The following is a 26,308-nucleotide window of genomic DNA, read 5'->3' as shown; positions in this document are numbered from 1 at the left end:
TGGAAAAAATGGTTTTGCTGACCTGCGTGCTGTGTGCTGATCATCAGCCCTAAATGTATAGTACAGTGTCTTCTTGTGGTAAAGATGAAAGACATTGCTGCTTTCCTCTCCATCTGGTCGTTCAGTCAGCTTCACAGCGAAGCCTTGCAGTGGCAGACTTTCTGTAGGCATTTTATCCTGAGGAAGACAGAGCACCCACATTAGCACATGCTCTATTTGCAATGCAAGACACAATTGATATACAAATGAGAGCCATGCCACAATCTAGGACTTGTCATAGTAAGGAGAGAGACCACAGAGAGTCCCTGCCCAAGAGAACAAATATAAGACCTGGAGATGAATTGGGCACAGAGAGACATACATATTGGAGGATCAGGAGTAAAGAGAGAGAATGGCCATCGGCATAGAGGAGTGTGTGAGCCTGGGGCTGGTGTGGGAGACTCTGTGCCCCCTCACCTCACGGGCTGTGAAGGTGTAGAGCACCTTGTCTTTGAGGAGGAACCACAGACGCTTCCACTTCCTCTTGCTTTTCTTTCTCCGCTGCAGGCTTCCACTCATAGTAGAGCCCTCAGCCCCAAGGGAAACCTGAAATGCAGGATTCACACAAGTGATGTCTTAGAATGGAAAGCACAAAACAATCCTTATAATCTTACAAATGACTGCAAGTATAATTATGTTATGAAGTAGTATGTAGTACATGTATCATTCCTCCTTAAGTTAGGAGGAATGAGTATTCTGCTGTGGATCTGGAGCGATAAGCGTTGCTAGTGCACCCTGGTGACAGCTTCATTGTACTGCATAGTTGTGATCATGTAGTAATTAGTACTGAGCTCCTATAAACTTGCTTATTGTTGATTGCAAAACTATAAAAATTAAGAGTCATGTTGTGTTCGATTGATTACTAGTTAATTGTGAAATGGTTTTAAACCTATTAACTGATGCTCACACTCAGCACTTACCAAGCAGAACAAAGTTGAAGTGTAGCTGACTTAATTTGAAAAAATAAATTAAACATGTATATAAGAAAGAGGCACCTGGTTGAGAGATATTGTGCTCTTTCTGCTTTTCCACAAACTGGGAGGCTGTAGACTCTGGAAGACGGCAGACAGTGGACGACTGGCCCGCTGAGTGCGAGGGCTGGAGTTTCCACACGCTCCAGACACACTTCCTCCTGCACACAAAGCCAAGACACACAGTATATGAAGCAGCTTTTCTTTGATTTAAAAACAAACAAAAACACCAATAACCAAACCATGTTCACCTCTTTTCCTGAGTTCTGCATAGCAGTGGTTGCACACTTTGGCCATTCGGTCCTTGAGGTACTTGAGTGGGTATCTGTTACGGGAACAAGCACGGCATACCACCTGTAGATTACAAACTGCTGTTTTATTGACTGTATTGTAAAGAAATATATAGTATGTATGGAAATGTGTTTGAAAGATCAATATTTGTAAAGTAAAACATTGATAAAATTGCAGATGAAGGTGAAATGAACAAGTGTCTGACCTTGCCACAGGCATTGCAGTGGTGTCTTCTCAGCGTGAGGCTGAAGTCAGAGGTACAGTTCATGCACATCATTACATGCGACACAGGCACAAAAACAGGAGCAGTTTCTCCCAGAGCCATCCAGAGCTTTTCCCGAGCCTTTAAACATTTAAAAATAATTAGGATTGTATATTTTATTCTTATTTGTGTCATCCTTTTTAATAATACAATTTTCTTCTCACCTCACTACAGGGTCCACCAAATGTACAGAGGCCTGCTGCATGATCAGCGATGGCCCGACTGAGAGTATGAAACCAGTCTTCTCTCTCACCAATGGAGCTGGAAAATAGTTTCAGTCGGTATTACGTTCATATTAATCTTCTGAAAACAGGTGTCATTTTTGCAGCTACCTGGCAGACAGTGTTATGGTTATGTCAGACACTTCAATCCTCAGACAGTTCTGCACATTGTCCAGAGCTGGTTTACTAACCTGTTTGTTTGTCAACAAAAGATAATATTTACTCCAAAACAACAAACAAACAATCAAACAAACAAACAAACAAACAATGACTTTGACAGAAGAAAACATTCTAAATTCTTTACCTTCATTCCTGAAAGCGACAAAGTGTTCTTGAGTCTGTACTTGCCATCTTGCTGAGGGTACGTATAGAGCATTATATCGTTCATCTGAGAAAGAGAAAACACATAGAATCTTCATCATTACGTTCATCCGTCTGCCTCTGTCCTGTCACTTGGCGCTGGCAGAAGCCTCTGATAGCTTTGTTGCTCATGGACAGTGTGAAATAACAGGATTCTATAACAACACTCTATGTGTCACACGTTGCTAACTAGAATTAAGATGTGACAGAGGAGCAGATCAAAAAAGTGAACAACCCCTTCGTGGTCTCGTAGTTAGGATTCGGCACGACCTGGGTTCGATTCTCTGTCAGGGAATAATTTATCATGCAAGATAAATATAACATTAATAAATTAAAGCCAAACAAACTGGCTTTAATTAACTGCACAACATATGCTCAAAGATGATCTGCTCTTTTACACATGCTCAAGAGCACTGCACATCCCAGCGTCTATACTTTTTTCAAGAACACTTTTTTTATAGGGACTTGCAAAGCAAGCTTTTGAAAGTATCACATATAAGATTCCACAAGATGGCGACATTGGTCTGATGGAAAAAGAGAAAGTCAAATCTGACTTTGACTCCATTGATTTCCTTTCACACATTTGTGTGAACTGCACCAGACATTTCCCATGATTACACAGAACAAAATAAGGCATTAAATATGTTTATTTTCTTGTCAGACCAAAAGTATTATAAGTCTTTAAACATACACAGGAGCTATTGTGTTATGAGAGGCATTTCTTTCTTCCCAGACAAAAGAGATGACATCATTGGTCACACCTAATGTGTGTGCTCTAAACATCCGCTGGGTCATAAAGACAGCATCCAGGAATTCTCCACCCTGCTCCGGGTCCAGCTCCCTCGTTCTCTGAGCTTCTCAGGCCTCACAACTGGGTGCGACCGGGGCCCTTCACCACCACAACACTAACAGATCACAGCCTCATGGTGTTACTGGAGACAAAACAGCAAACCTGAACTGTGCCATAACCTCTGCACTGCAGCCACCACAGCTATTCTGCTCCACCCAATGCTATTCATTTACTCAGGATTCCGTCCTCAGAAACCACACTGAATTCAAACAAATGCTCTGTAAGATCCTCCTCTGCTCAGCATAGGCCTCCACAGTCCCATGGCACAAAAAGCAATTTCAGTCTATCCGTTGAACATTCACTATCATTCTTCTTATTTCCTTCTTCATCCTCATCTTAATTTTACCTTCTATTACTCTGAGCACAACCAAGTGCAATGTGCTTTGTCTGTCACATGGCAGACTAAGGTGCTCATCTTCAATGCTGTTTAGATTGTCTTTTTATAAAAGCCCATAAATAATAGTTGACCCAGTGAAGACGCCATAGGAGCAAATAACTGTAATAGCCTCAAAGTATCAGCCAGCAAACCCTTCAAGCTATAGCTCAGCTGGAATCCAATCATCAGAGGCTTACAAAGCTAAAACAGAAACCACTCCGTGCACCTAAACAACAACTACAAATATATAATAATTATGGTTTATTGTAGCAGCAATCACATAAGCGGATATAGCACAATCATGTAAATGTATGCAATAACACAGAGAGAAAAGTGTCAAATTCCAAAAGGAGATGCAATTTAGGAATACGCATCATTAAAACAAAAACACGCACACAGAAACAAGGTAATATTATACAAGATAAGTTTTACTCCAACAACTCTTTTACAAAAATGCCAAAATTCTGCGCATAATTGAGATCTTACAAAAAAAACATTGAAACATCTCTTAATCCGTTATACACTCTTCTTTATACGCTGAGTTTACACCTGTGCCGACTGAAGTGCAACAAACAATCCACTTCTTTGGTGCAGTTTACATTGAGCACTTCACCTCCACCCAGCATTCAACAGGGTGTCTGGCCTTCACTTTGCTGTCAGTCCCCTCCCAATACACAGGAAGCCGGCATCCACTGACCCACACCAAACATCCTGTGAGGAAGTGGGGCCCTGGAAAACAAATCCTGGGAGGAGAAAAGCGAGAGGCCGGCCCTGCAGGCTGACGGGTGTGGTGCCTGATGGAGACCTTGGCCGCGTGCCCCCTCGCAACCTCCACTACCTCCCAGACTGACCCACACCCAACATTCCCTCATGTTTTCAACAATCCGTGTAATCTTTGTTGTCGCCCAAAGTTGCAACAGCAGGTATTTTCTGTTACACCACATCAGCGCACAGGAGAACAATATCTTCTAATTCGAAGGGAATGTGACTAAAACGTAGTAAACAAGATTATAGATTATAGATTTAACTAAAAATGTTGCCTTTTCCCCCCCAATTCTGGTGACGTTTATGGTTGTACTTCCTGGTTTGACATGAGCGGCAGATGTGACATTGGTAGAGGTTATGAATTAGTTAGAATATTTTAAATTCCTGCGCAGTGCGTTTGGTGAAAGATAAACCCGACACCTTTTTAGTGATAGTATTTGTTATTTTACCTTTATTTGCTCTCTACTGTCCACCTGCTCCTGCGCTGCCTTTGAGCTTCTGCTGTTGTAAATGCACAGTTATACTAATGTTGCTAACGTCTACATAGATCTAATGTAAACAAAAGAAAAAAATCACAAACGTTGTTTTAGAAACTGGAAATGTTCGGGTCAATAAATTAATTAAAGTTACAAAACAGTTTTTTTTACTAGCAACCATATTATAAGCAAGAGCCAATATTCATATCTGAATTACACAATAGTTATGATTCGACAAATACTAATAATACCTGAAAATACTTTAAAAAAAAAAAGAAAATGTTAAAATTATTGTACTTTTTTTACTTCGAGGGATTCTGTTTAAGAACGTACTGTAATTTTCAACTTTTAGTTTTCTTCGCAAACTGCCATTTGACTATTGTAAATTTACATATGATCAATATTTAGCACAGGGACAATCCCACCAAACGCGCACCTTTGGCAAAGATTATTGACTTTTCCTAAACGACTGATGAAGTTATTTATATTTTCACAAATTCTCCGTTAACTATCACCTCGAGGTTGCCAGGAAACCGTCTGGCACCCTGACAGAAACAGGATGAAAGCTTTCTCAAACATGCAAAATGTGATGACACACATTAGAAAGTGTTAATTAGAAATCAGTGCAAGTTCAGTCCTTTCCAATGGCTCGCTCCCGTATTTCCCTTAAATCTTCATGAGAGTTGAACAAAATTATCAAAATACACTTGACTTTACCAGAAACAGGTGCCGTGGCTGTCTGCTCTTTCTTGAAACCTTCATAAGCGTTCCTTCCTTGACAAATATCTATTGACAAAAAAAAAGGTCAGAATCCGCCCAACATTAAAAGTAGAACAATACCAAAACTTTGTGTCAATGAATATATCTTTTAAATGCATTCCTATGCATTCCTTACTTATGTGATAAAATATTATTGCTTAAAATCCTTCTCTCCACAGTTCATAATTGTGTGAAAGCATGACACTTCATCTGTCAGAAAGCTGAATGTACGTATGTATGTATGTATCTCAACAGCAAATATAGCATTAAAAATCAGAATTGCTGTATAATGGGAAATGTACATTATAAATATTTTTTGTCTCTAAATTCGACGCATTTATTACAATGGTGGATTTATGTTTTAATAATAGAATTCTGTTCACAGTTCACATTCTAAACGCATCCAGGGGAATTGACAAAAAGACTGAAATAGACAAAAAATTATATTTCAGAAGTAAAGCTCTAAACTACAGCAGTTTTTATGCAGAATAAGAAATATTTTACATGATACTTTGATTTGTAATTTGCTATACGTCCATTCAAACTGCGATTTTTACTCATTCAGCAGCCTTTCATTCTAGACATGAATCATCTCAAACATGCACAAAAGACACCAGGGTTTGACTCCACCCATTATCCCCACATTCGTGATTGAGCACAACGACTGTCGCTTACCCTTCCCGGCTTCAACAGATCCCTTTTGCCTTTCACACTGAACTCAATATGGACCAGGCGCAGAAGGTTCTCCTGGCGGGACAGAGCACAGGGGTCGCACAGAGAACAACAATCGAAAGTGTCCCGTTTGCCAGTGAATGAAAAGGAGGTTCCGGATAAAGGTCGCGATAGTGGGGAGTGAATGGGGCGACCGAGATAGAGGAGAGGCTGTGTTTTCGATATCTGTGCGGTTGTCAGGGCATGTGGAGCAAAAGTGAAGAGAGAGGGGGGGAGTGAGGGCGGGAGGAAGGAGGGGAAGAGTGTGTGAGCGCATTATCGCCACAAGCTGCTGTAGTTTGAGTGGAGTCTGAGCTGCGCAAACACACACACTCTTACAGTGCTCCCTTTGTAATGATACACCTGGGACCGTGTGATGACATCGACTCATCCCCGCCCCATGCGTTAATCATCAGTCTGTGGGGGCCGCAGTGGGAGCGGGATAGAGCTCCCCCTTCACCGCGCTCGTTCTCAAGACGAGAGGCAGGGCTCAGCTGTCCGACGGTGACATGCCTCGTTTGGAAACTCTAAAATTATATCTTCAGTGCCTAAACAATGGGAACTCGCCTCGAAAAGGGGTGAATGAAAAATGTGCGGGAGACATCCGTCGAAACTCACCCCCTGTTTGAGATTGTCGTTGGCTTGATCGGCCACCTCAGACACGGTCACCAAGGCAGCTGCAGCACAAACAGAAGAAACTAATTTATGCACAAGCAAACACTTAAGTCACAGTCACTCGCTGTGGCTTTACAAAGGGCGCCTCGGAGCCCGAAGAAAGCGTCTGCAGCTCGTGCGATGAAGAAAGAATGAGGAAGATCTTACTTTTACCTTGAAAAATGTCATACAGTGTTTTTGACAGCTTACCTTGAGTGTCTTCATATTCTTTTGAGTCAGGAGAAAGGTTGTTTAGATAATCTATAAACAACAACAAAATATATACATGTCTCATTATAACTCAGAAATAGCAAATTGAATGCATAGTAAACACATTTTTCATTACCATTTTATATTGTAATTGTACTGTAACATAAAATTTCCTAGTAAAACATATTCCAACACGTGTATTAAAATTACTTTACATGTTCATTATATCTGTCCCCACTAAATAAATTTGAATATTTAAGGGTGGTGCTTTATTTGATCCATCGTTTGGAGTAGCGTTTTCTTGCCTGGTCAGTCGTAAATCATTTTCTTGTCAGTTTGTTTACCAGACAAAATGTATTATGCTATCTTTTGCTTTTTTAAGGATGAAGGATCTGAGAATGAGAATATAATGGAGTGTAACGAGAGCGAACTGGCAACCGTATTTGCCCTTTCGCCCAACTCATGTCTCCAGCCCAAAATGTCTCAGTAAATATACAAATTAAGCACTACGTACGAGGATATGATGCGAATGGCCGCCAGGATTTAATTGCTTTAAAGGAGAGGTATGATGCAAAGTCAACTTAAATGCACTTTTAACCTCGTTACAATGGTGTTTCTTCATCATCAGTTTAGTCAAAGTTGTATTTTGATTAATTCATGCATGTTTGAGTAATCCTGAATTGTCCTGTCAATGAGGCTTGTGTGCTCAGAAAATTCCTGTTTTCACCTACCCCTTATCCCCGCCCACATCCCTGTACTTGTGATTATTTGAAAAACAAAAAAAACAAAAAACAAACTGAGTAATACATGTGGAGTTATAAAATCTCATATAGCTACTATTAATTAAGTATAAAACAAGCTGCTGTTTGTTATGGTCAAATTTCACTATGAAGAGGCGGGGCTTATCAGTTCTGCAGTCTAGAATAGGAAGTTAATGGACCTGTTTCTATTACTAGCCATTTTAGATAAAATTTACGGTGTTTTCATTATAGTGCGATACTTTTTACACATCTTTTGTCCTTAACTTATTTAGTATTTTTAAAAGTTTTTATTTTATTTTATCATGATTACCTGTCAGAAGCATGCGATACTGAAGCACCCTCACTATAACCTGCAGCAGCTGGTGTTTCAGAGGGACCTCGGCTTCCTCGGCTTCCTCGGCTCCTCCTCTCTGTAAGTAGGGACAGCATACAACATGAAGTAATCAGTTTAAGTGTGGATACTTTTGCAGCGTATGATACAGATCCTTCTCCACGTGGCTTTGTAACCCAAGTCAAACACCTACAGCAGCAAGTATCATCAACCAGTCTAAAGAAGCCAATTCAAGTCAAGGCCAACCGGGAACACAGAGAAGAGTCACTGACCTTCACACACCTTTGAGTGCACAAAGAGAAGCTTATCCGCCATTATTCATCTATTGGTAGGTGAAATGTATAGAAAGAGTGGGCCAATCAAAAAGCCCTCAAGAAAATCAATCTGGATCTAATTGTCTTTGGCAGATTTTTACGCCTCAAGGTGAAGAAGAAACTGGGGACTGACTGTAATGTAGGCGTGTCGCACACATCACCGGTAATCTATCACATTTTTTAAACAAGACAAACTCATAACAGCTTCGAGCAGGTCAATAAACAACAATATTTCCATTCTGACGACTCGAAATATGACAATAATATACTTTATTATAATATACTATACAGTTTCACTTGAGGTTAGATGCTTTAGAACGTGATTGAGGCTATTTAGTACCCGGAAAGTGCAAAAGCTCACTGGACCTTTGCACACAGAAGGTCTCTCTAATCCCATAAAAGTGTCCTTCATTAGAGCAGCACAGACAACACCCTGCGGGGAACACGGTGCTTGTCTTATGTACGACAACCCCCCCACACACGGATAGGATTAAGGCTGTGAGAGAAGAGAAAACCCAGACAATTATTTTCATCTGGGTAACAAGCCTAACATAATAAATTTCATAAAGTTTCATCAATCGTTTTTAAAATCTCATTCCACAGCAATTTATAGTAATTTCAGTAGTCTTTGTACTTAATTGAGAACTCATCTCAGACTGGGCAGGGCAGCACGATCTGGCCTTAATTTTTTATCATGATAAAAGATCAAATCTGCAATAACAATATACTTGATGATATAATTAACACTTGATCAAATACTTGACGGTGGTATCTAAAATATTTGCTCGTTGACGTTTGAGGACAAGTCATAGCCACCAATCCACAGCTTTTTCAAGTCATTCTTAGTCAGTGTTAATGTGTTTCTAAACGTTAGTATTTGCAATTAAAGCATAATATTTCAAATAATTTATTCCCCCAAAAGCAAATAACAATATATCATGAATGAATGATAATAATGGGCCCAGGCTTAAAAATAGGACTAAACAAAGCACTTATCCTTTCACTTCAGTATCCGGATAAAAGTTGCCCGAAATGGTTGAAAATTAAAACAGTGAGAACTATAAAGTCAGTTTTCAGTCAAGTAAACATTAGAGGTTGTGTTATTTATTTTATTCATCTTAAAGTCAAAAGAAGGATGCATATGGACAACTATCTGTGCAACACATTTAGTCAATCTGTTTCCACTGCAGCCCTGTTTGATGTGATCCATAAATACAATCTCAATATTCCCAGTTATATTAGTTATAAGCTGCTGCTATGATTAACCAGTGCTTTTCTCTTTACGCCTTCACTTTCTCTTTTGTACAATAAACTTCGCGTGGCGCATTGCGTACAATTGTCCTCGCTGCCAGCGCTTCGTTATTAAACTATCTTGGCTTGCAAACGTCTTAGGGGTCGCCTGTGAATTTCCGTGCAATTGACACTTGTTCAGCACGAGCAGCTTTCTGGGGCTTTGTGCCAGAGATGCTAATATTCCATGTGGTGTGCGGAGATGCGCGAGCCAAACGAAGTGAGAGGCGAGAATTGTTGGCGATAAAATAAACACAAAAACACACCAAACAGCAGCAAACGCTCTCACTCCGGCCCGTGTCGTCGTGGCCAGTTGATTTGCTGCCTGTGTGCGCGCAACTGATCTAATTGGGGAGTTGCAAAGGAGACTGCCTGTCTAATTAGCTTGTGCCTGCCTCATTGCCCGGCTACCTTGACAAGGAAGTCACTCCTCTGCGCTCTTCCCTCCATCATTCCCTGTCGACTCCTCTTGGGCCGCGCGCACCGGGATGGCATGCAAACACCATGGCATGAATATCAATGTAAACTGGCATAATAAGCCTTGTGTAGGGATTTAATAATAGTGATGTGATGGTCATGACCCAATTTAATCTCTTGAAGGGTTTGAAATGGATCTTATTAATGAAAAGCACAACTTTTTTTGTGCTTTCTTTTTTTTAAATTTGGACACAATTTGATTTTGATAAAGTGTCAGCAAAAAAGCAGCATGACAAATGAAGATAATTTGGACTAAAATATATTACGTGATTGTTCAAAGGGGAAATCGGGTCACCCTTTAAGTTTGGATTTTAGATGAAATTAGTAGAGCTGGGCATATTGTTCATGATCATATTGTGATTTGCATTCGGGCCAATATGAAATTTCGGATATTGCCATATAATTCCGAGTACACAGTAGCTGAAGTTCCTCACAGCTGCAAAGGGAGAAAAACAGAGATTGCAGCTAATTGCAAAGCATATATATAAATTGCACTGGAGTATGAAATGTGGTTGCAAGTGTGAAAATAACAAATAATATCACATATAAGTATAAATATAGAAAGTATACAAGTATAAATAAGTCACACCTCGGCCGAAACTATGAAAAAAGGTGCGACTTACAGTCCGGAAAATACGGTGTATATATACGCCACCGTTATCTTAAAAACAAAGGGAACTGTTTACAGTCACTAACCTAATGCATTCCGAGCATCCACATTCATCGTGATGAGTTAATATGTGTTTTTCACAATTTCAGCGCTCAGAGCATTAGCCAACATTAGCACGCTAACAGCGCACTTCCTGGTTTGTAGCAGATCCAAATTCTATAAATTGATGCAAACAGTGCACTGTTTTTACATTACGTCTGTGCTGGGGCAAAACATATTTTACTTTATTACTAGATTAGAACCAGGAATTTGTGTGAAGCACTTTGAGATATGTAGTATTGTGCTCTACTAATAAACCTGCCTCTCCTTGCCTTATTACATGGGGACAATATCAGATACAACCCCTAAGTTTTTGGTCTAACAATTATATTGTCAATTATATTGTTTTATAGCCTATTATGATCAAAATTGCAGGCCTCATCGTCTTGCACTAGTAATACGACTACTAGGACTAGCTACTAAAGGTAAATGAAACAAATAAAATAACCCAGTCCTTTGAAAGTCTTTGAAATGAACGAAGCCGAAGAGCCACGAAGAGCTGAAAGTCCCATCACTGCAAATAACTAGAATCAGTATAACGACGTGCCCTGACATAACCGGCATTCACATCGGTCGTTAAAGGTGTTAATAGGATTCTAATAGACTTGAAAATAAGACCAGTGTTGTCGATGGTGTGGTGAAGGAGTGAGTGGCTGCGGTGGGAGGAGGTGTTATTATTGTAAGGGGCTAGAGCTGATCTGATCACGGTCCGCGGCCACTTCATCACTGTCACGGACACATCCACAACAAGATTACAACCACTTATTGCCGGACTAGGACTGGCTCGTGGCGAAAGACCAGGAAGAGCAGCAGCTGTGGGGAGTAGTAGGAATACTTTTAATGTGCAGTTTATAACGTTTTAGAAGTATGCAGTGGTGTGATATTTGACATTCTAGGGTTGTGCGGGTGTATGAGGGATAACACCGACCTTTACTGTACAATCGAAATAATTGTTTGACAAATAAAATGATCAAAAAATAAATTGCTGACTAGTTGACAATGACTACTAATATCATAATTATATTTGAAAGACACTTCAACTCCTCCCCCCCAATGATTATCTGGCCTCAAGGCTTCTCTGGACAGGACCCCCGCATCATGAACCGCCTGCTTGTATCGCTTTGCCTGGAATGTTCCACAGTAGGGCATCAAACGTATCTCTATGGAGACAAGTCAGGTCAGATCTGTGAAGAGGTGACTCTGCTCACAGTAAGAACACATGTTTCTAGAATTATTGGACTGTAAAAACACTTACAATTGAATAAATTCCCATACATTTCCACGGAGACAAGCAGATGATGAACCCCCCCACCAGAAAAGTTACATGTGCACCTTTAACTTCAAACAAAGCAACAAAACAATGTTGTGTAAATTCAGGTTCACTAAAGAAACACGCTCTTACAACCTGCAGGTGCAAAGGTGAGCGGAGAATCTCCTGGGATAAAACACCTCGTCTCCTATGACCTCTGCCCTGACCCTGACCCTCTCTCTATGACCTCTGCCCTGACCCTCTGCCTCATTACAGCAGGGGTCACACACACTGAGATCACGCATCACTCACAATAAGTCGCAACAAACAATCATGGTGTGGATAGGACCCTTGGAAGGACCTAATGCACAACGTAGGCTTCAGCTCTGCACATTTAGTCCTTAATGCATTCTTATTGCAAATAGACTGTTTTATGGCAAAGGCAGTTAAAAATGTATGAATCGAGGCAAGAAAATGCTATTAACTTCACTTAGAGGACAATTTGCTCTTTTCAAACTATCCTGTAAATACACCCGCACAACCCTTTCAAATATCACACCACTACATACTTCTAAAATGTTATAAATTGCAGATTAAAAGTATAGATTTTTTGAAGTTTTTTTCTTTCTTTATAGGGTGGAACGGGGCAGCTGCTGCTGCATATTCATGAGCGCACACAGTTGGTGCCTTGTCCATTCGCTTTTCTTATCAAACCAGAAACGCCTGGAACCACTGTGTCAGCCACTCACAGTAATCAGATTACAGCCAGCAACTGATGATAGATGTAATGCCACGTTATACATTTGGTTTGACAATGTTATGCAATTACTGTCGCATGATGGCTATATTACTAGTTGCAGTCACAGTGATCCGAATGCTTCGCAGCGGTTTTGATTCTCAGAATGCGTAATCAATAGTGCACATAAGAGGCGGGAAATGAGAAATCTATTGGACGACCGCTTTGTTCATATTGGCTTTCGTTATCAGCGCTATAGTTGATGGGGTGATGTCTAAACTGGCTTAGACAAGGTGTATTTGGCCTGAGATAATTAGCTGGTGATTAAGAAGAGTTTGTGTGACCGAATATATTAGACCTAAAACAGAATAAATGGATATCTGTGCACGGATTCAGCTCTCCAGAGGGGATTGGGCAAAAGGGACCCAGACAAAGAATGAGTACTTTGCTTTGGAGTGGGTATAAAGTATGCGAACATGACAGTGGAAAGGTCAGTCCCATGGAGAGGAATAAGATAGAGTGGCTTTACAAAGGCCATTGTCTCCCACGGATGCTGGGTGACAAAATCGGAGGTGAGTGCTAGTTAGTCAAAAACAGGGTTTATCTTCACAGCCAACTCACAGTTTAAAGTATATAGTGATCAGACAAAATTAAGAAATGATAATGCAAGTGATTCCTAATATTTGAACTCACTCAAAGCTAAATGCTAAGACATCTGTGACCTTTGGTTTGAATTGTGATTTTATCTGTACATAAGACAAACAGTTTAGAAACTACAGTAAAATGAGTATGCATTACCTCAAACACCTTGACGATGTTGGCGAAGGCCGGGCTGTTTTTGCAGCTCTCCTCCAGAAGGAACATGCTTCTGTCGTACTCAGAGATGTAGGTGTCAAACACTCTGAAGTCCTCACCACGAGACAAAATCACATCCACCATGCGGGGACTCTCATCCCTGCAAACACATGGGTTTAGATGAAGGTCTCAAAACATGGAATAATGTTCTAAAATCTACATTCTTACTAAATCCTTGACAGAGAAAAATTCAGATGAAATTCTATTTCATAGAAGACTGGCTTAGCTTTTTGTGTTACAGTGTTTTGTGTCTCTTACCACTGACTAATGCGCTCCTCCAGCTCTGACAAGAAGCTTTTGTGGAGGTTATAGACCTGAGGCAGCACTCCCAGTATCTCCCCCAGTCTCTGGTCATCCAGCACAGGCTCACCCTCCTCCACCACTGCCACTGCTACTGCAGCTCTGAAGTCCTACACAAAAATGTATGTTACAAGCTTATCTAAAATGTATGTCATAATAAATGTAGTTTGCTTGTAATGGGGCATTGCTAATTCATAAATAGTAATAGCCATTAAGCATCCACAGCAATCAAAGTAGTGTAGAAGCTATAAATAAAATCCCACTGGTGTTTAAACATTTGCATTGAGCATAGTATAAAACTGAATGGGAGTCAGATATGACCCAGTCAATGAAACCAAGCATTCTTTGATATTTGCCATGAAGTGAGACTTAATAATAATTGGAATTATATCAAAAGGTTTAGGGGAAGAGCTAGAGGAAAAGTACTCAAGCAACATATAAAGGGTACATACTTAGTATTAACAAAGCCTGCTTGAAGTACACACAAAAGGTTAAACACTGGTTACATGGGATTTCGATTACAAAGACTATACTTAAAATGTAAGGCCACAGTTGACTTGAGTCTCCAAACAGCCTGCTGAAGTGAAAACAAAAAAATGAAGAGGAATGGAGAAGAAAGAGCTTCAGGAACGAAAGCTATTGGAGGCAAGGAATGTACAGAGAGAAAAATGGGAGGAAGGAAGGTCAGACGCTCCTAAACATCCTCCCTCCTCCCTTGGTCACCCCCCAAGCATGCACCCTCAGAACCTCCTCACACAGAGATCTGTCCAGGCTTTCAGGAAAGGCGGCACTGGTGGCACATGACACACGCACCAGGTGTTGTTGAATAATGACCTTGAAGCTCAATGACACAATACTGCCTTGTATGCACAGGTGGCAACATACTGCAATACAAGTATTCATGATCTTAACCAAAACATAATCTTGACTGGAATTAATTAGAGTTGTTGTCTGCATGGGTATGGAAAAATGTATGTGTGTATTTTGGTTTAGTATTATTTTCATTATTATCATGTATTAAGTATTCATGTTTTACTGCAGGCCATACTTTTTTCAGGTCACTTTGCTCTCTCAACATTTAAGATTTCATGTTGTTTTGAAAAAATGGTCCAATCTGAACACAAATATGTATGTCTATATATATAATGACTTTATTCAACTTGCATCCATAGATTTATATGGGACATTGTAACATTGAAGGTAATTTTTTCAAAATGCCATTTTTCTCCCATAGGAATGTAAAGATCAGCCCTAAAGTAGCACCTACACACACCACATTTTATCATTGATGGATCTTACAGAATCATTTGTTGATTTCAAGGGTGATTTATAGTAGTAACTCCAAAAAAAGTAAGCAAAAATTCAGAAAGATCTGTTTTTTTGTATATAATATGTCAACAAATTTAAGGTGTTTAAACCTGCCGCTATACATTTTTCAGATTTTTATGCCCAAATGTTTACACAGCAAATAAAGACATACGGTACATAGAAAATAAACACACTGCTAAAACCATATAAAGCGTCTGTCTGTACAGGATAAGTGTTGGAAACAGTCTTTTCTGTCTGTAAGTCAAGCTTAGCGATAAAACAAAGAGAAGCTTCCCTGGAGTTTACGACATAATGTGGCAACGGTGGTCAGTTCAGTCCTCGCCGTTCATCATAGACCACGATCGACCCGATGGGAGCCAGCATTCATCACGTACAGGCCACGCAGACCATTTTAGTTGGCCAATACACACTACAGGGAAAGAGGATCACTGGTCCACTTTACCTCATCCTCTCTTTTCGTCACATGAAGTCAGGCGGGGGCATTAAGCAGTTGGTTGAGCAGCCAGTCATGCTTGGTCATAACTCAAAAGATACAATCCATTCAAAGGTCACAGGTGGCAAACAAGAAGAACAAGAAGGGATAGTTTGCCGAGGCTCGTGTGTTGGAGCTGTTTGTTATAAAGAGGAGAACTGCCTCCCTTCCGATGTGGACATAGGGGCTGGAAATTCTTTGTATTCTTGTTATTCCTTATCAAACAATGGGACAATAGCTCCTGTGGATCTCTCACTTAACACCAATCTATGTTTGTAAAGGAGGCCAATCCACAAAGTGTGCAGAAATGAAAAAAATATATGTTTATGATAATGATAATAAAGGTTATTAATAATGCATGTCTTATAATGTAGATTCCAGAAGGGCAAAGTCTCTTTAGAATAGAGGTTATGCAGGTGTCGGGTTAGAGAGTCATTTTCTCCTATAATAGCGCAAAACACAATTGACTTATGAAAGAGCGTGATTCCCGGTGGTGGAGTGGTTAAGGTGGCAGCACACATTCCTGGCTCCATGTGCAGCCGGCCGTAGTGTCGTGCCCAGTAAAGTTAATTTGAGCTAAACAAAAGCTCAACGGACAAAAGATTGACTGAAATGCAAATAAGTCACTCAGTTGGAATGTGGAGGAGCTTTTTCATATAAAAGAATGTAGGTGCATAATCTCAATAGATAGAGTTATTCTCAGATGTGGCAAAGGGCCGATGTAACTCTAAGAGATTACTGTTTTTTAGCAGAAAAAAATATCCAAAATAGAAATCCAGAAATGTTCAACCTTAATAATATTTGTCAGGGATTGAGTCCACAAACCTGCAAAATTTATGTCATGGATTACAGTCTCTTCAACTGAAAATAATCCCACAGTTTGAGTTGCAAGTAAATAAAAGTAGACTGTATGTCTCTAAATACATTGGACAGCGAGAAGCCTGATGATCACACAAGTTATGGATCACAGATTTGAGTGTTCGTTGTTGTACCTCAGATACCCAAACTCACAACTCTCATTTCAGCACCTACAAATGGGGGTTTGTTCCTGATCACAGAATAATTGCTTGGTGTGGAAACAAAGCAATCTCAGCTATGTTTTTGTTACTTCAGTAAGCAAATAAAGAATGAGTATTGTTTGTTTGAGTTGAACTGTGGACAGAAGATCCTGGATTTGACATTATGACTTTAGTAGAAGGAGAAATAGAAGGATTTGCATTGAGCTTCTCCTTACTTTGTTGTTTGTAGCAAGTCCAACTGATTTTTCTAAACATATGACATGCGTCTGCCTGAAAATGTACAGAAAAATGTAATATAACACCAGCCAAGTGTGCTTATGAATTATGCAACTGTGTGAAGATCTATGTCACCTTCTGAGGTGGGAACAGGATTTAATTAGGCAGTGTAGAAACACGCCTCAGAACTGAGCAGGCCAAGGGGACAGAGCTGTAAAGTTGTGAAAACACATCATTTACACAAAGAACAGTCAGGTTCAGACTGGATGTCACTGATAGGCAGGAGAGTGGCCCAGTCCTGTGTGCTTTATGCAGCAGTTTATTCTGATAATTAACCTGATAAGATTTGTGATTGAGACTGCTGAATAATATTTGCATTAGTTGATTTTTAATGGATCCAAATTGCACATTAAATATAGAGTGTTCTTTTGTAGCCACAGCAGGCCTTCATAAATCATGTTCGGAGGGCACACATAAGAGATTCAGGTGGCGACCTTACTCAAGGTTACACAGCAGCTGAGTGATGGCTTTCACTCTCAATACTTTCTATATTTTTACTTGTCACAACATCACTGTTTCCAACTGCTCGCGGGGAAGGATATATATATATATATATATATATATATATATATATATCTCACATATATATAGCATATAGCGTATAGCATATAGCATATAGCATATAGCATATAGCACATAGCATACAGCATTGTTATCTTGTTTTGAACTAAGAGTAAGCACAACATATCAGCAGAGAAAAGACAGAGGCAACATTAGCACAGCGCCCTCTGTGTTTTTTACGACCTTGTCAAGAACAGGAAGTCCATTTGGCTGCAACAACATTGATAATGGTGAAGGGTGCAGTAAGAAGGGAAGGCAAAAGACAGAGGTACAGAGACAGGGTTCTATATGATGTAGCAGGGATCTTCAACTTTCATTCACAATTATATATAAACATGTTCATCAGCAAGGAATTAGGTTTAATATAAGATAATAGACTAAATGTATAGTCTAAATCACTGCAGAAGAAGAGTTCATTTGCAAAAACAGATAAGAGTAATTTAAAAAACTTTCAAACCCCCTCGATATTATTTCCATTGACATTTTGGAGGCATCTGCTTTTGCCATAGAACTAGTGTTTCTTTTGTGCAAGACATATGACTAAGAATAAACATAAAGATCAAAATGAAAAGATGAGGAAACTTTTGTGAGCTGGGGTTCTTACCTCCTGAAGGTGCTTGAGGGAGTTAACGTGTCTGAAAAACAAAATACCAGAATTGATGAGAGGCATTAAAACGGCTGACAATAATGTTAATCTCTCCACTAGAGGCCTTAAATGTTTTCAATTATGCATGATGAGAAACTACTTGATTAAGAGCAAGGGCAAGGTTATCGCACTTAAAGAAGTCAGCTCTTCAATGCAACTCTGTAGAAATTATGCTAAAAGAATCAAAATACTGTTGACAAGAAACAGGATTGATTTGTGGAAGTATTTGAGTGAAATGCTTACAATCTCTCGGAGTCCACCAGCCCTTTGGCAATGTAAAAGGCTCTCGATCGTCCATCAATCTTGTTTTCAGCGACAAAGAACAGGGAAATAAATGGATATGGTTCATGTTAGAGGACTCTGTGCACTTTAAGATGAATCAACACACTCAAGATTAAGTGCAAAAGCAAACAAATTAAAAATAAGAAATCAAATGACCACATTTCGAGCTTGTCAAAGTAAGAACAATTATTTAATTACTGCAACAAAAACATGGAGCTTTTTACAAATACAAACTTTTTAAAGTACAATACATTATGCACAAGAGGCTGTGTATTCTGCCTGTAACATTGGGCATTGATCATAAGGGTTTCCCACTAGAACCCACTGCCAAAGCTTAAGAGGCACACACTTCGACAACATTAATGCGCTTCCTTTGAAAAAGAAGAAAACAAGGAAATGCTTGTCACATGATGAGGTATTTTTTGGTGGCAGGACGGGTGGGTCCATCTTGAAAATGCCTTGGTATTGTGCATGAGATGAGAAAGACTGCAGGAATTTTCCGAGATACTAAGATGTGTAGTCTGGGCCCTAGTTTCGAGTTCCAATTACAAAACAAGCCTGACAAGGATATTAAAAATGAAATAAAAGACCAATGCAAAGGGTGAACGCTTGTAATCACAAGAGAGAGAAGTTTGATAATGTTCTAAATGATAGATTACCGCTGCTCGTAAAGGGAATATGCGCTTGGACAGAAATGTATAATTTTCAAGACAAAGGTGCATGCTTCTAAACTCTTAACACAGGACACAAGCCCTGAATCCCCCTCACACAACACACAACACACATAACACACACAACACACAACACACAACACACAACACACATAACACACATAACACACAACACACATAACACACAACACACATAACACACAACACACATAACACACATAACACACACAACACACAACACACAACACACAACACACAACACACATAACACACATAACACACACAACACACAACACACATAACTTCATTATTTTTCAGACTGGACATTACTTCCTTACACTTGTGAAACAAGTGCTTTGAGTTTCATTCCTGGAATACACTAAACAAAAGTAATTTAGTGCATTTTTTAACCAAAGCTAAACTTCAGTAATTAGTATTGGTATCAATATCGCAATAGAGCCACTATAGATCGATATTGATCCATATAAACATTTCTGGTATTCAGTAGCATGCAGTGACCTTTATGGATGGGCAAGCAGACCAAGGGTGGATGTTTAGTGGATAATAGAAAAGTGAAGAGAGAGAAAATTAAACCTCTAGTAAACAAGGGTGCTCTTTAAACCAAGTCTCCCAAATGAAATCTGCTAAATGAAGTTCACTTCACCGACTAATTCACAATTGATTGACACAAATTAGCGTTCTATGTTGTTAAATGACAGCCTGTATTTGTAACTAACATCTTATCATTAGAAACATGAACAGAGCCTTGCCACAAAAAAAATATTTGTCTCCAAAAGATAGTATTTAAGTCAGTTTGTTGAAACTTGGCGCTGTTGTTGCTTTGCTTCTCCTCTGCATATGCTCAGTTAGGGCAGAACCTACAAACATCCTTGATTCCCACACAGGTTTATTCAGTGTGGTTTGAGGCTGTGTGGTCTTGTGCAGATGTGTGTGAAGAGCTCTAAAAGAAGCTGCTGCTCGCTCTGGTTCTAATAGCTCATGTTAGAGAGTGGAGCATGAACGGGCCTCACTTCTCATATATTCCCTCAAGAGACCGGCAGAAAAACTGGTATAATTACTTATTTACTTTCAAGTAAATCCAGCAGAGCAGCAGAAAAGTATGCATTCTAAAAGTTATCTATATTTCCTCTACAGTATAATGCTGTGCATCAGTATGGAGCATAGCGCTATACGCTGTGTGCTGCAGATATATATGTTTTTCACACTTTCACATTGTTGTTTAGGTCTAAATGCAGATCAAATTCAGCATGAATGTAATGGTTTCCTGACCAGTGTCACAGAGTAAGCAGGGCCTGAGTTTGGCCTGAGATACAGTGGGAGGAGGAGTGAGTGTCCTCTGTGTACAGAACATGCAGAGAGCTCCAGTCTGACTGCCAGGCAATCGAGTAGTAGAACAGTTTTATAACAAGTAATATTATTGTGCTAAACCGTCTAATTCAGTACAGTATTTGCATATCAGTCATGTAGTAGTAACCTCATGTGAAGTCTTGTAGTCTTGTATTGGCCTTACACAGCATGGCAATACATTTCCGAGTGTCTGATAAATAAATACAAGCTAAAATATTGAGTTTGATATTTGATATGGCAGTGATCTTTACCTGTCGATCGAAGCTGGACTCCGTGACCCCCTCCTCTTCCTCTGAGGTCCTCCCATGATCTTCATCAGCGGACAGTCCAATCGTAGCGGAGGTCATTGGGAATGGCTCTGTGTAGGCGCTGATGGAAACATACACATTTAGTAATTAATAAGTTACCGGCGGTGGGAACATTTGACACAATTCATCGCCATACACTCTGCATTAATCTGATTCCTGTGCTCTGTTGTCCCGCTCTGACCTGATGTAATCTGTTTTATGATTGGTCCGGCTGCGGTGTTCGCTCTTTGGTAATCCTTTTGCACCTGAGAGCGCCACGCTGTAGGTCATTTCTCACTCTAATCTATTTAATACTACCCATGGTAATTACTAATGTCCTCTGACCCACTTAAGACCCATTGACTAAATGACACATTTTCACTAGCGATGGAAAAAACATATTTGGATGCTTCAAACACATGGGTGATGATTGCCAGACTACAGACAAGCTTATCGCCTGTTTATGATCATCTAGACCTACTTTTATACTAATCTGATTTGAATATATTGTTATTGGATTGTTGCACAGTGTCTAATTGTCTATGTGTTCATATTTAAAGGGGCTGTGTTTGATTTTTTTCATGTAATAAAGTAAAATCTGATTTGCTACAGATATATTATAAAAGCATCAAATCAGGTGAAAATTAGTTACTGTTACTGTGTGCTTTCTGCCTTTACTTATATTATTCTATGCAAAGCAGGACGTGTGTTTGAAAAGTGCTCATGAACTCATTGTGGTGAAATAATTATGATGATCAGAATGCATTAAGTAAGTGAGTAATGTATGTGGACTTTAAAATTAACAGTTTTTAAGGTAAAAATCTGGCACAGCGCCTTTAAATATATTTTTCTTATGTAGGGTCTACCACCTGTTTATCTATGTGCTTGGGATGTTATTATTAGATTTGGTTATTGATCTCCAGGGAGACAAGCAATCTATGGAGCTACTACCTCGCTCACAATAAGAATACCTGTTTTCCGAGGTATTTTTAGTGCCTACATTTTCTCACAGCCTGTAATTTAATAAATGCAAAACAGATACAACATTTGCCATAGTGTGGACCATTTCAGGCAAATGGCACACTTTTAATAGCACTTTTTTATCACTTGTTTTTAGCGCTCCCAATACTATTCAGAGTGCAAAGATGAACAGAGCTCACTGCTGCATTCACCGTTCACATGGAACTGTACTACATTACAGTTTCTCTCGCTGTCGGACGTGCAGGGTGGGCCGAGGGGGGCGGTGCACACCATTACTCACCGCTGACCCTTCAACTGATAGCGCAAGATGAACTGGAATTCTCCAAGAACCAGTAAGCACAAGATTCACAGACGGAGCAATGGAATAGCTTTGATTCATGGTCCCACAGAATCGATTTATAAAGTGCATATGAGAGTGGCTTTGACCTTGCACACCTACATAGCAAACATCTGTTGTCTTGTCATTGATGGGGAGACTGATGGATAGGTACGGGCTGTATTCTGTTCATATTTTGATAGAATGAACAACAGCTTGATGAGTAAAGGGCTAAACAGAGAAGCGACCAGAGCTTTCATGTCTCAGATCTAGGGTGACCACACCACCTCAAATTGTATATAAATTGGGACATGTCGCTGAATGTGGTGGGACATGGAGGTCTTGTGAAAAAGTAAGGTCATTGATAATAATTGCAATAACGCCATATGATTTTTAGTTTTCGGCAATTGTAACGCACAAAAGAAATTGGCATTTTAAGAGGTGCCAGGATTTTTACAACCCCTGAAAGCCAGAACACCAAAAGTCTGTGTAAAGAAAGAAATGCAAATGTTTCTTATATGTAAATCCCACTTTTTATAGTAATTGTAGCAGTGATGGAAGCAGTGTCAATATAGTGTATGACAATGATCTGCACACAATTACAGCAAGTATATTGTTTAAAAAATATACCAAAAGTTCTTGCACATTTCTAACATTAAGCCAGAGATGATGAATCAAGTGAGTAGATGAGAGTTTGTAAATCACTTCATAAGCAGGCGAAAGAACCCACGTGCACACAACCTCTCCTCGACAGCAGCGACACAACAGCCACCGGCTTCATGCGATCATCATTACTTAGAGCTGCTCATGTCTTCATTCTACTCATTTGTGCCTCAGTCCTTTATAATTACAACAGCGTTAGGATATATGTTTGCCACCATTACGCGCAACGTAAATGGGCTTTTTATGTGCAGCCACTTTACATATAATTATAATGCCACTTAAGCTTCGACCCTAAAGCAAATTGCAACACAATAATGTCCTGCAATAATTAATTAGCAAGATACAATAATTAGCAGGAAAATATCACTTACAAATCATGTTTCTGATGAACCGTAGAGGATTGTTTTCAGAATACCTCATTCCTGATCTCATTATACCATAACATTATAATAAGGGGCTGTATTATGGAGTGTTATTAACATGCTAATGTGTGATAGTTTTACCGTGACAAAAAAACTTGCTAGCTCCCTTCGAAAGTTGTGAAATGCACTTATAAATTCATTGCGGTGAATATTTAGGATGCTTGGAATGCATTAGGTAAGTGAGCAATAACTTTGGACCAATGCAAACAGCTAGTTATACGTTTTTTACATTTTTAAGCCAATAAAAGTCACATACAGCACCTTTAATTCAACAATGGAGCTGATATTTTGGAAGTGAAGAAATAGTTTAAAGGTGTAAATGTTTGACAATAACTTTTCAGATTTGTCAGTAAAATTCCTCTGTCATAATGCACACTTGGCATTCCTTATGGGACCACACCTTGTTCCTGGGGGAGTACAGGAACCTCTCGTCCTTACTCTCAGGTGACCCCCCTTCGTTCTGCCTCATCCTGTCCTTCTCTGTCTCCACCTGAGCTCCTGTTAACTCTCCACCCTCAGTGCATTTCCTGTAAACAGCCTGTGGGAAGCTCAGAGCGGGCTGTTTCCTCTCCTGGGATGACCTGGCACTGACCTGAGGGCGTCTGGCACAGGGCCCGTCCTGCCAGCCACACGCCCTGTCCCACTCCTCGCCATGTAGCCACTGCCCTGTACAACAACGCTCTTCAGATGCCTCCCTCATCACCATTAAAGGCCTCGGAGTACTGGGCAGGGAGGAGTTTAGAGGCCATATCCTTGTCATCACTTTTAACACTGCAGTTCAAACGTTTGGTCACATAATGAGACCAGAGGGTGAGCTTTAGAAACATAAAAGTTGATTATTAACATAAAAAACTGGTTATGGTTGCAATTTGTTTAGTTTTCAAAGAAATGGACAAAAACACAAGTGCTGCCCATTGACTATTTGGCATTGTCATTAGGAATGCTGAATGCTCTAAACCTAGTGCACTTTAAATGCTTGGTATTTGTTCCAATAATGCCTTTTCAACGTTTCAGAGCTTCGGCGCCACTTGGCAGTGACAGTTCGGCTGAGACTGCTTGCTCAGCACGAGCTCTGTCTTTGATAAAGCAGCCCTTGGTTGTAATGTAGTAGGCACACATGAGCTCACACAGCTTTGCAAACAAACACCTTATTGGGGCCTGGAATTAATTAGTGCACCTTTTTCTTTCTTCTTTGAACACTTCTGCAGCTGGCTGATGAATGTGTCTCTTTGCATATCCTGCTTAGTTTGTGCTGGAGAAGCATCTGTGAGGTGCTGTACATAAATCAAGGCAATGGAAATGAGCCAAGCCCATAGACAGCAGCTTTGTGAGTTTCCCAAAAAGTGTGTTTGCTTCTGGGGGCACTGCTCTTTCCTGCGGCCCTTTCCGAGGCATTTGGTCATTTTCTGGACCACAACAACATAGTGTTTCTCAAGATCTGATTGAGCTTTTTTATAAATCACTGTCACTGTCACCATCAGCACGAGTCAGCCGCAGCGTCAAGGTTTCAAAACACTGCATTAAACAACCCACAAACATACAGATACATACACCGTGAAGATATAAAGGTGTATCCATGGCAACACAGCCCCCTGTGGGTGAATGTTCTGAAGGTGAGTTTGCAGGACAGATGAGAGACCTCTAGTACAAAAGAGCACATCGATAACATCGCAGCCCATGTTGAGTGCAATGTCTGTGTAATGGACATTTTTCAAGCTGGAAATATATATATATATATATATATATATATATATATATATATATATATATATATATATATATAAATAAGTCCAAATGATCTAACATAGAAAAAAAAACAATCCACCGCACAAAATAAATAAAATAAGTACGAGATCAGTTGGGAGATCCAGCTCAAAACCTCTGCCTAAACAATATATAAATAACAACAAGCACAGGAAGTGGCAGCTAAGTAAAATAATGTGGAAGACTCATCTTATATATCTCTGCTGGGTGTGAGATAACTGCAAAGACAATTGGATGGTAACATCTATAATGAATTGATTAAATAATTAAGCATAAAATAAATGACCTTAAACTAACAAATGCATTGTGTCTGTAGATTATCTCAGGTCTGAAGAGAGCACTTGGCCTGTCTCTTTGGCTCCTCTAAGGTCGTCAAACACAAGTATTTTATTAAGACTGGGGAAGACTGCGGCCCATGGTGACTGCGACGGAGCAGCACACCGGCCAGCTGCACTCGTTCGGTACAGTCTGAGAGTGGTGATTCCTCACTCCATCACACACTGCAGTAAATTGCAGGGCCCCTCCAGGCTCCAGAGCACACTGGAGAGGGCCACTTTAATAAAAGCCCTACTAAAGTTAACCAGAAGTGTCAGCTACTGCAGAGCAATTACACCACAACTGCTCCACTTCACTTAAAGTATGAACATCTTCAATATGGTACTTTCACCTATAGCAGCATTATAACAGAATAATTTGTGGTCTTTGTGGCCTATTAACAAGTCAGTCGTCACACCTCTCACATTCTCACCTCTACCTCATGCTTCATCACTTCCTCTTTATATAGAATGGAATGTCTCGCCCCCACACTTTTAATTGCAGTGCATAATGAAGTCTGTAAAGTGAATAACTGCACTCAGCGGGTTACCCAATTGCCAGTATCAGTTCTATTACCTCAAATATACATGGAGAAGACTGCCACCATATGTGACCTTTAAATCAAGAAAAGGAAAAAGAAAAGAAGTTATCTGTCCTATAGGCATAGGCCATTTTTTCCAAAGCTGACGATGCCTAACACTGCAAGCTGCTTCACAAATACTGAAGGTCCCCACACTCCAGTACAAACCTGAGCCCATCTGGGGTTTTTCCTCCTGTTCAAAGGTCAACATTGCAAAAGGAGGAGTTATTTATATATAAAGAGAATAATAATAATTTGTTATCCCAAATAGTATTTCAACTAACACAATGTCACCTTTTGAATTTGGCCTATATTCACCAAAAATACATCTATTCAGGTACAAGTCCAACTGTATGTACTTTGGACCAAGTATAAAATACATTGAGGTA

The 26,308-nt window shown here is 39.8% G+C and overlaps 1 protein-coding gene across 1 annotated transcript in view; it reads right to left on the bottom strand.

The window, feature by feature from the left end:
- fgd5a (FYVE, RhoGEF and PH domain containing 5a) overlaps nucleotides 1-26,308 on the bottom strand; it is a 32,710-nt gene that overhangs the window by 1,174 nt on the left and 5,228 nt on the right. Inside the window, exons 3-20 of the mRNA XM_072451643.1 lie at nucleotides 20,843-20,960; nucleotides 18,514-18,572; nucleotides 18,229-18,259; nucleotides 13,926-14,077; nucleotides 13,611-13,767; nucleotides 8,017-8,116; nucleotides 6,946-6,996; nucleotides 6,700-6,758; nucleotides 6,046-6,117; nucleotides 5,329-5,397; nucleotides 2,089-2,172; nucleotides 1,896-1,975; nucleotides 1,728-1,824; nucleotides 1,507-1,644; nucleotides 1,262-1,364; nucleotides 1,035-1,171; nucleotides 457-585; nucleotides 23-177 (exon numbers count right to left, since the gene is read on the bottom strand). Coding sequence (XP_072307744.1) covers nucleotides 23-177; nucleotides 457-585; nucleotides 1,035-1,171; nucleotides 1,262-1,364; nucleotides 1,507-1,644; nucleotides 1,728-1,824; nucleotides 1,896-1,975; nucleotides 2,089-2,172; nucleotides 5,329-5,397; nucleotides 6,046-6,117; nucleotides 6,700-6,758; nucleotides 6,946-6,996; nucleotides 8,017-8,116; nucleotides 13,611-13,767; nucleotides 13,926-14,077; nucleotides 18,229-18,259; nucleotides 18,514-18,572; nucleotides 20,843-20,960 — 1,791 coding nt within the window. The remainder of the gene's footprint in view (nucleotides 1-22; nucleotides 178-456; nucleotides 586-1,034; nucleotides 1,172-1,261; nucleotides 1,365-1,506; nucleotides 1,645-1,727; nucleotides 1,825-1,895; nucleotides 1,976-2,088; nucleotides 2,173-5,328; nucleotides 5,398-6,045; nucleotides 6,118-6,699; nucleotides 6,759-6,945; nucleotides 6,997-8,016; nucleotides 8,117-13,610; nucleotides 13,768-13,925; nucleotides 14,078-18,228; nucleotides 18,260-18,513; nucleotides 18,573-20,842; nucleotides 20,961-26,308) is intronic.

The sequence above is a fragment of the Eucyclogobius newberryi genome, unplaced genomic scaffold, assembly GCF_026437365.1.
Source record: "Eucyclogobius newberryi isolate DKJ021-1_F unplaced genomic scaffold, fEucNew1.0.hap1 SCAF_19, whole genome shotgun sequence".
In the NCBI taxonomy this organism is placed as follows: domain Eukaryota; kingdom Metazoa; phylum Chordata; class Actinopteri; order Gobiiformes; family Gobiidae; genus Eucyclogobius; species Eucyclogobius newberryi.
Note: the sequence above shows the minus strand (reverse complement) of the source record. Positions and strands in the feature narration are given on the sequence as shown.